Raw genomic sequence first — 11193 nt, forward strand, 5'->3', positions numbered from 1 at the left:
TGCCATATGTGTTCAATCAAGTCTTCTTTCAATTGTCTATGCTGCTGCCTATTTTGAAGTTGGACATTTCTTTAGAGAAATTGAAGGTATGGTGCAAAATCTTCCTCTCCCAATTGAGGTTGTGATAAGTCATTTTCGACATCGTCATACTCTAAGCCTTGAGCAAAATTTCCTACATAAGTGTCTCTTTCATCGTCAATAATCATATTATGTAATATAATACAAGCTCTCATTATGTTGGCAAGCTTCTTCTTTTCCCAAAAGCGAGCTGGACCACGTATAATTGCAAAGCGTGCTTGCAACACTTCGAATGCTCGCTCCACATCTTTTCTTTGCCCTTGTTGATATTGTGCAAATAACTTGCGTTTCTCCCCTTGTAGCTTTGAAATTGATTTGACAAATGTGGCCCATTCAGGATAAATATCATCTGCTAAATAGTATCCCATAGTATAATTATTACCATTAATAGTATAATTTACTTTCGGAGCATGGTCATTTAGAATATCATCGAACACTGGAGAACGATCTAACACATTGATATCGTTATTTGAACTAGAAACTCCAAAGAACGCATGCCATATCTAAAGGTCTGAAGATGCTACAACCTCAAGTACTATGGTTGCAACCCCACGATAACCACTCATGTACATACATTTCCACGCCTTTGGACAATTTTTTTATTGCCAATGCATGCAGTCAATGTTACCCAACATGCCAGGAAAGCCACAACCCTCCGCCATTTGTAGCAGGCGTCGTACATCAATTGGATTTGTTTTTCGTAAGTATTCATCCTCGAACATCGAAATGACACCTTCAACAAATTTTTCCAAGCATTCAATTGTAGTGCTCTCGTCTATGCGCACATAATCATCAACAGCATCAGCTGCTACGCCATATGCTAACATCCATATCGCAGTGGTGCATTTTTGGAGTGGTGACAAGCCTCTTCTTCTAGTTGCATTAACCCTCTGTTGGAAATACGGATAGACGTTTGAGAGAGCGTCTACTATCCATCGAAAAATGTCAGCATTATACACCGGTTCATCTGCAAAGTAATCTTGGAAAAGGCGATCATGTCCTCTTCTCGATCTCCGTTGATCCATCTACGAGAAGTTGGGATAGAGCATCTATCGATATCTTCTTCTGAATCTTCGAATAAACACTCATCGATCCAATTATCTATGAGTGTGTTATCTTGTCGTCTTCTTTTGCCATACAAAACCTCATTAAACATATCATCAAAATTTCTAACCATATCTTGAAATGTAATTTTTAGTACTCTTTCGAGGTGAGAAACAAGAGTTGAAATGGAGTTGCAGAGTCATTGATAGTTGATATTTATAAGTGTGTCTGCAGCAAGTACCTACTTCTCAATGGCTAGTTTTACAACGGCTACTTAACGGATAGTTTTGCAACGGCTACTTAACGTTCACTTTTATGAACAATAACGACACAATAATATTGACTAATTTGAAAAGTTACATCAGAAATGAATAAAACAAACTACATCACATACTAGTAATACGCAATAAAAATAAGAACATACTACGTAACTCTACGAATACAAGGAACTATTAAGTAAACCACTTCGCGATTATTTTCTCACATGCAATCTCATGAAGAGCTCGTCGTTTTTCACTCATTGTAGACGTGTCATCATTAAGTATTTGCATATCCATTTCCCTTTCCCTTTCCTTAGCCATCCTTTCCATTTCCCTTTCTTTTGCATTTATCTCCATTTCTTTAATATACCTCTGAGTTTATAATTCTTGTTCTTTCATTTTCGCTTGAATTTGTAACTCCTTCTCCTTCATTGCCATAATCTTTGTTCTATGTGCCCTCTCCTCCTCTCTTTCTTTTTCCCTATCCATTAGTTCTTTTTCTCTAACATTCTTAATATCTTCCATGAGAGATAATTTTTTAACAATTGATGATTTCTTTTCGCTAAGATCTTCAGACATTTGTGCTTTTCTCTTACCTTTTTGCTTGCTCTTCTTTGATCCTTGTGGGCAAACGGGAGAGTCCACACCGGGTTCATCTGCCAACAGTGTATATGGGTTTGATGAGGATGAGTATGCTCCAGTTGCACTAACCTTGGTTCTCTTTGAGCCTCCACTCTATGTAGGTAGTTGGCTTCTCCATTTTTGCTCCAAACGAAGCATGTTCCAATGCCTCTCAAAAGTGAATTTTTGACCATAATTCGTGGAATAAAGTTTATAGGCCAACTCCTTTATATCATCAGCGTTCGAACCACTCCTTATGTTTCGACTAGCTTGATCGTAGCAACCAGCAAATTATGCAACAGCCTTGTTGATCTTATACCATCGTTTCTTACATGAAACTACCCCCTTGTCATGTTGGAGCAAAATTCTACACAGTACCTGTGAATTCGACTCCAAAATGTTTTCCCCTTTTGATCGGTACCAATTATAGGGTCAGTTGAAATATTTAACCATGCACTGATCAGCATCTCATCCTCTTTTCAATGCCAGTGTTGAATACTATCTTGCCTCCAATCTTCAATATCATCATCATTGAGGTCGATAACATCTAATCCACGAGGGTTGGCAAAATTTGAATATTGCGAATTTGGACTAGATTGTATCGAAATCTGAGAGGATGGGTTAGAAGAGCCACCAACACTAGATGAATTATGTCTTGATGCACTGAATTGAGTTGAAAACGGCAAAGATGTTGGAGTAACATTTCCGATAAAGAGGTTAAATATGGATGAAAATGGAAAATGTGGTGTTTGTAAATTTTGATTTTGTGGTTGGAATATAGGAAATTGATTATTATAAAGAGCTTGAAAATTAAAATTAGGAAGATTTTTTGGATTTGGATTTTGAAATGTATTTGGTAGTGTGAAGTTTTGATTTGGAACTTGAGAGTTTGAGGTTTGAGATTGTTGGGTATTTGGAGTTTGAGAAAAGTTTTGTAAATAATTGAAAAAAGAGTTGAGTTGGTTTGGATCCATTTTTTCGAACAAAACATAATATCAGTAGAACTTTGATTTTGTAAACTTGGAAGAAGTTGAAGATTTAAAGAAAGTGTGAGAATAGAATTGTATGTAAGTGGTATATATAGAGTAATAAGATATTAATTTATTAAGAATAACTGTAACATAGTAACGGCTAATTTCCAACGGCTAATTTTGCAACGGCTAATTTTAATAATGTGGTTAGCATTTTAAATTTTAAAAATAAAAATAACCAACCCAACCAAAAATTATTTTGTAAGGTGTAAAAATTAAATTTATTTTTTAATATAAGTAAATTTAATTAATTATAATTTAATATAATAATATAAATAATATTCAATATTAATGATGACATAAATAATTAATATAAATCATTAATTAAATAGAAATTTAATTATTTAATCTAATTAATTATTATAATTATTAATAAATTAATTATGATTTAATTATTTAATTAATTATTATTTAAATAATTAATATAAATTATTAATTAAATAGAGATATAATTGTTTAATATAATTATTTAATTATTTTATATTTTATATAATTATTTATTTTTTTTTGACAAGTTATTATTGGTTAATATGAGTCCCTCTGAATGGGGATTCTCTCTTCTTAAACTATGTGCAGGGACTCCATCTCTCTATGCTCCAACAGTAGGTTCCTCCATATGTCAGAAAAAGTTGAATGAGAACCCAGCCGTTGGAGGTGCTCTAAAACGCTACATGTTTAAATTTAGAGTAAAGTGATAATTAGATTTTTAAGGATTTTGATTTCGGATTAATTAGTCCTTGAAGAAAAAAAATACCAATTAGATCCTTCATAATAGCAAATGGTAGACATGTATATCTTTCATCCACAAATAATGTGAAACGAAATGAAGTTGTCTATGTATTTTGTTATCTACAATGGTGGATATTATATTGTTGTTACATGAATATCGAAATGATGTAGTTTTGGACTGGAAAATATTATTATCTTGAGTTTCTATCTGACCTTTATCAACTACTTTTTATTTATTACGAATCCTACTAAAACAGATGAAGTTTTGTTCCAAAAGTTGTTATCTACATGATGATCTCATAATAGACACGACATAGTAATTAATGGTACATATAAGCACCACCACTAAGTTTTATGTGACAAACTGATAGAAGGATATAACGTATCCATCGTTTGCCATCCTAGAAGGCCAAATTGGTATTTTTTTTCTTCAAGGACTAATTAGTCTGAGGTCAAATTCTTTAGGTACATGTAGGAGATAATACTCAAATTGACTCTTGAAATGAGAAAGTATAGGAAGTCAACTATACCATTAGCTAACTTGAACAACTTTTAAAAAAATAGGATTTTAAATTTTTTAAAAATAGGATTATAAATAATTAGGATTAATGCTACAAAATTAGGATTATCGTAATGTAACTTTCCATTGAATATCATCGCATAACCGCTTCGTAACATGAAGCGCTCTCTCATCGGATCGCCGGTCCCTCAAGCTCAATTGCCTATGGCGCTGCTTCTGTGACCTTCGTCACAACTCCTTTGAGCCATGTCGCGCTGACCTGCATGGAATCCTCATCGCCGCGAGTGGCGCGTTCAGATCCTTGACGTCTTGGTGCGAGTTCCCGCAGTCTGAGATCGCTGCGGAATGCGCTAGACCACGCTACAGTCTTCCCTGCATTAATTCCTCATCACTGCGACGCGCAGCTCTTCGTGCAACGAATCCTGGACGCGATCGGTCCCTCCCTGTTGAGCGCCTCTGGGTGTGCCGCCAATCTTCCTGCCAGCATCGTTGTCGACGCTCCAGGCCGTCGCACGAAGCAGTCATGATTGCAAGGGCTCCATAGACAAGGTAACGCCCCTTGTGTGCATTTGTTTTTTTTTTTTTGGAATTTGTTTGTTTACCTTTTTTTTGGATGTTTCGTTTCGAGTAAATGGGTGATTACTTTTATGTGGGTTGCTGGATGTTTCTTTCATAGGTTTTAGGATGTTTCTTTTTGGGGGATGCGGTCCCTTTTTTTTTTGAATTTATTTCTTTAATTATTTTTTTGGATGTTTCTTTCTGAGTAAATGGATGGTTTCTTTTATTTGGGGTTGAGATTTGGGGGGGGGGGGGAGGGTGCGGTGGCGCGCGACGGAGGCTTGTTCTTGGGGGCGCTCAAGAGGATTTACAGATGAGCACACAATGTTGCGAGAGGTAGAAGAAGGAGGTGGAATTGAAAGACGACGAAAATTGCTTTTTTTGAAATTTAAAAGTTTTCTGAAATCTAAAATGTTGGCTGGTAGCCTGGTTGGTTACCTAGCAAAGTTCAATAAATTTTAAATTCGTCCTTGGAATATGAATTATCTCAATTTGGACTTTTAAGTTTTTACTTCGTAACTCATGTTAGCTTCTCAAATCATTTTTGTTGAATTTGGATCCTCTAAATTTTAGTTTTTAACTTTAGAAGATAAAGTGAGATCTCTCACCATTGGATATTTTTTCTCTCATGTTTTCTCTTGATCCCACCTATGAAATAAATAGTGATAGATCATACTTTACCCTCTAAAATAAAATTCAAAATTTAAAAGATCTAAATCCATTTTTGTTAATGTCATGCTGATGTGGCATGTTGATATAGTGTCACATGTTAGAATAACATTTGGTCATGTGGAATGAAGGGATGATATGTATTAGTGACATGTGGCATGCTTAGATGGATGGTAGTCTCATGAATCATAATTAAATTTGTCTTTGTGAGTTATGTGACTTGTGTTGAGAGGATTCAAAAAGGTCCTTTGAGCGCCTATATCTTATGTTATAATAGATTCGAACACTTGCCCCGGATTAACTTCCGAATCATAATTGTTCTAGTGAATAACTAAAGAAAAAAATTGGAATAGATGGGATATGGTTCCGAAAGATGAACTGGACAGTTCTAATAAGATTTCATTCTTGAAAAAAAATCTGATAGACTTATTTGAGGGAGGGTCCCATTGGCATGCATTTCCATAGAATTAATCAAAATGTCAAAAGTATAACACGTCTTCTTATTGACACTACTCATTTTGATACTAAAAAGCCTTCTCCTTTTTATCCTCATGAATCCACCAATACTATGCTTTTTTCTATGTTTATATTAGTATTATTTACTTTGTTGAGTAATAGGAATCTCTTAGCCAAGAAGGAACAAATTTGGATATATTATCCAAATTGTTAATCCCTTTTATAGACCTGTTGCATCAAAATTTTCCAAATTCTTTCGATTGGTTTGAACTTTTAACAAATGTAACTTTTTCGGTGAGATGGATTCATTTTTCAATTGATTGGACAATAATGAAAGAAGGAATTACAAGTAATCCATGTCGATCTCTAAAGTGCGTATTGATATATCAATTCAATAAATATATCTATTTATATAATTGAATAATAATAAAAATAATGGATATATGATACGTCTCTGTCAGTTAATTAAAGCAAACGATTCTATAATCTAAAATCAGCATCAGTAAATGATCCAATAACCATCCTTCCTTTTTTGTTTGAAGTATTTATAAAATACTATGATGGTTCTGTTGCTTTATTATTTCGTCTGTTCTTCAGCAATCCCAAAGATCTGTGTACGTGTCATTGATATGTTATTATTTTAAGTGATTTAAATTAGTCTCTAAATTCACTCATGATTTATTTTAGTTCATGAAATAAATTTTTTTATTTTTTTATTTCATATATTCAAAAATTATTAATATCTTTTAAAAATTTTCTAATTTTTCATCTATTTTTTTTCAAATAAATTAAATAAAATTCTTGTTACATAATAGAAAAACTATTTCAAGAAACTTAAAATATGAAACTAAAAGCTGATAATGAAAGAAGATTTCGCATTTATTTGTTTCGTTATATGATTTATGAACGAAGTCTTGTGAGAGGTTGATTTTGAAGATGAATTTGAAAGGAAAAAAAATTATTAATGTTTATATAAAAGACAAATTTAATTATTCTCTTTATATATTTTTCAGAAATCTCATTTTGTGATAATTTTCATATAAGAGGTTTTTTATTAATTAATTAGTATTAATAGTAATAGGCATAATTTAGACCAAAATAAAAAGATGCATATTTTAGTCAATCTTATATTTATCTTATTGAAATAATGTAATTATATTATAAAATTTATTAATATTAAATTATTATAAAAAAAATTATATGATCTAACTATAAAATTTAAAATTATTTATAAGAAGTTTTCTATTTATGTAAAATATAAAGAATAGAAAAGAAATTAATGATTTTCATTCTTTAATTTGGTGGGCTAAATATGAGTCATGAATGAAAATTTAAAGGCTAATTTAAATCACTTAAAATAATAATATATCAGTGACACGTGAACAAATTATATTATAACATGAGGCACAACTAACATGTGTACAAATCATGTTATGACATGTGACATAATTATTTATGTCAGCATATAACGTGTCAGTAACAAACATGTCATCCCTTCGTTATTCTTGATCGAATATTGTTCTGATACGTGACACTAACTATTTATGTCATCATTTCACATCAGTACACCATCAACATAAATTATTTGAGAAACTAATGTGAGTTATAGAGTAAAAATTTAAGGTCCACATTGAGGTAATTGAAATTTCAATGGCCAATTTAAGACTTAAAGTAAATTTCAGGAGCTAATTTGAATATTAACTCACCCAAGTAGATTAACATTTTATGGTTTGAGACTAGTCCTGTGATGCCCTGAACCAAGTCATCAAGATATTATATAGAGTAAATTATCAAAATGGTATCCAAAAGTTTACACTGATGACAAAAAGAATCTTAAAAAATGATATCGACAAATAAGTCTCCAAAAGATTTAAAAATGCAACAAAAAGGACTAAACATTAAATATATATTCTAAAAAAAGACTTTAGAGATTGGATTTTGATGCAAACTTTTGCAATGATTATTAAGAAAATAAGATCTTTTCATCCTTAAAATTTGGTAATTTTATGTCAAGTGAATTTTTGTTAAATTGTTTTTTAAATTGTGAATGACCACATTTTTTTGAAGATTAAAAAAAATTTCGAGATCAAAATTTGTTCTTTTTGCTCCAAATTTTTTTGTGTACCTTTAAATAATTATTCAAATATTGCTACAAAAATTCAGATCAAAATAGATAAGTTATTTTCTAAAAACAGAAGTTTTTTTGTCACTCACAAAAAATATAATAATTATTGGTTATTTTGTTGCATTTTCAAATCATTCAGGAGCTATTTTGTTGACAAACATATTTCAAGGAGTGAACTACCAACCCGACCCTTGTCCATTTCGCAGAATAACAAAGCGACCCCTAACGAATAAAGCAATCCACTTCGGTCTCAGTCCCATACTTCCGTGGCACAAGGCAGTCCCTGTGGGTGAATCTCCGGTTACTACGAATGGAAAATGCTGAGCTGTCATGGTGAGCATGTGTTAGCTTACTGATGTAGATGAATGCTGCAGTCGTGGACACCTCAAATGGTCAGGAGGTTAATTTTCCACATCCACGTCAACCAAAAACGTGGTCGTTTTGAGGGGAGGAATTAACCGTGATCATCGAAATGGAACCAACCAAACCAATAGGTATATCCCTGGTAGGGTTCTTGGTTTCCTCAGCCATAGTTGCCACCATGTCGAAGCCTCTATAAGACCAATGTACAATTGCAGCAGCATTAAACACTCCCTTCATCCCCATAGGGAAGAATGGCGTCAGGTTTGAGGCTTTACCGTGAACAAATCCAACTACGATGATGAACATAATAACAAGCGTAGTGGCAATGGAGCTGAGCCACTTTAGAATTGAGGTATTCCTAGTGCTGCTCATTGCAACACCATTGGCTTTAAAAAGAATGACATCAGCAATTGGATTCAGTATGTTGAACCCTTCTTGGAAGGAATTCACCCAGATTCGGAAGAAATCCGGATCGTTCTTGATCATATCGGCAAAATAAGAGGACCACGAACAGCCGAGGCCGGCAGCGCCTACAACAGCCTCGAGGAGGATGTTTTCGGCGGCAAGGAAGGCAATGAAGTCACCAAGCTCGATGTGGAGGAAGGAGAAAGAGCCGCTGGCAACGGGGATGTTGACTACGAACTCGGTGTAGCAGAGTGCGGAGCAGCCAGAGATGGCGTAGGCGAGAACGATGGCGGGACCAGCGTCGGTGCGGGCCTCCTGGCCGGTGATTACAAAGATTCCAGAGTCGAAGACGGAGACAAAAGTGAGCTAGGTGAGGTCCCAGGCGGTGAGGCAGCGACGCATGGGATTCTCGCTAGCGTAAATTAGGACGTTGAGCTCGCTGTTGTCAGAGGAGCGGTTGAGGGGGCGATCCCTTAGATGGGGGCACGCGGAGGCAAGGGTGACCTGGTAGGTGGTGAAGCTCTGGAATGAGGGCTCCGGAAAAAGAAGTCTTGCTTACTCCACCGCTAGTAGCTCTGGGGCAGGTGTTGGGGATGGCGGAGGTGGGCAGTGGTGGCGGTTCCTCCATTTCGGCATAGCAATTGAGCGAAGATGGTAGAGGGAGGTCGTTTTGGTTGACGTGGATGGGGACAATTAACCCCCTGACCAATTGAGGTGTTCATGTCTGCAGCATTCATCTACATCAGCAAGCTAACACACGCTCACCGTGACAACTCAGCGTTTTCTGTTCGTAATTACCGGAGATTCACCCACAAGGACCGTCTTGTGTCATGGAAGTATGGGACAGGGACCGAAGTGGATTGTTTTATTCGTCAGGGGTTGCTTCGTCATTCTGTGAAATGCACAAGGGCCGAGTTGGTAGTTCACTCTATTTCAAGAATCTTTTTGTCAACAATTAAATTTTTGAGGTACCAAATTGATAGTTAACCCTATGATATACTTGATGATAAATTATATACCTAGACTTATCAAAGTTATATATAAAATTCTTTTATCGACCATTATATATTTACTCGTTTTTATTGCATAAAAATTGGATAATTAGATGTAAAAAGTGATTTTCAACCCGCAATTTCTTTGCATATAGAATTTGTAGCGATATAAGAACAATCACAATTTTTTATAGCATTATTATGAAAGGTGATCCAATTCGTATAACTTGATAGTTGGAGACTTATAATTCAGAAGACCAATTCAAAATAACACGTTAGAATAATCAGAAAGCAATATGTAACTCTCTTAGTTAACGCTATCACTAATAATCTGGAATCAGAAACAATGCTAAAACAGCCACATTAGTAAAACCTCGGCCTGCATAAGGATAAATAGGTATGAGGTACAAAACATGATCACGTATCACAACAAAAACTAGAATTCGAACTCGTTTACACTAAGGTTGTTTGAATCTTTATTCTGTGACTGATTTGAACGTTGGAGTATTTTTTACAGGTACTCTCCACGTTTGGTGTTCATTGGGAGTTGAAGTAACTCATCTCTTAGAGGCATACGAGTCAAGGACAAGCCATACCTCGAACCTTCTCCTAGGACAAAAACATTTTGAAGCCCACCATGAGGCCGGTACCTTCCTAACCAAGATCAAGAGAGACGATGGCCAAGAACAGATCCTCGTCGAGGAATGCTAAATTACTAGCCATGGTTGCAGCTCTACAGGCCAACAACGAGAAAATGGCACAACAGCTATCCGAACTTTAGTGATAACGAACAACCTATAGCACAAGCGGGAATGCAAATGTGGAAATACTAGATACCTCTAAAGCTAACTAGTCAGGTGAGGAACCATCGAATGCTGAGTATTTTGGCCAAGGGCCCTTGTCACAGGAGATGGAATTCGGCCTGCCGGTGAACTTCACCTTGCCGGCCACTTTGAAACCCTACAATGGTTCAGGCAATTTGAAACTGCAAGTTACTAAATTTCAATCTATGATGCTTCATACCGGTGCCTCTAACCCTATATTTTGTCATGTATTTCCAAGTATTTTAGAAAGTGCTACTTTACTTTTTGGTTCTCTTCTTTACCTGCAGGTTCTATCTTTAATTTTTAGGAACTATCCGAGCTCTTTACAAACAACTTTGCTGCATCATCTATTTATGTCCATGACTCTAACTACCTTAACACCATCAAGAAAGGCTAGCACTAGTCCTTGCATGACTATCCGACTCGCTTCAACAAGGTTGCCATCGATATACCTAACCTACATCCTGGGGTACACTTGCACGCTCTTAAAAGTAGACACATACCTGGTAAGTTCCAAT

The 11193-nt window shown here is 35.2% G+C and overlaps 1 protein-coding gene and 1 pseudogene across 1 annotated transcript; both read right to left on the minus strand.

Annotated features, from left to right (window-relative positions):
• Positions 1-71: 71 nt before the first annotated feature.
• On the minus strand, positions 72-1103 carry LOC112729980 (uncharacterized). The gene is made up of 4 exons (XM_025780106.1): positions 864-1103; positions 707-811; positions 480-581; positions 72-380 (listed from the first exon to the last, which is right to left on the minus strand). Exons 1-4 carry the CDS (start codon positions 1101-1103, stop codon positions 72-74), a joined length of 756 nt encoding a protein of 251 aa, XP_025635891.1.
• A 7408-nt stretch (positions 1104-8511) lies between these two features.
• LOC112729982 (cationic amino acid transporter 8, vacuolar-like) lies at positions 8512-9596 on the minus strand (annotated as a pseudogene).
• Between the last annotated feature and the right edge of the window lie 1597 nt (positions 9597-11193).

The sequence above is a fragment of the Arachis hypogaea genome, chromosome 12 (genome assembly GCF_003086295.3).
Source record: "Arachis hypogaea cultivar Tifrunner chromosome 12, arahy.Tifrunner.gnm2.J5K5, whole genome shotgun sequence".
NCBI classification, from domain to species: Eukaryota; Viridiplantae; Streptophyta; class Magnoliopsida; order Fabales; family Fabaceae; genus Arachis; species Arachis hypogaea.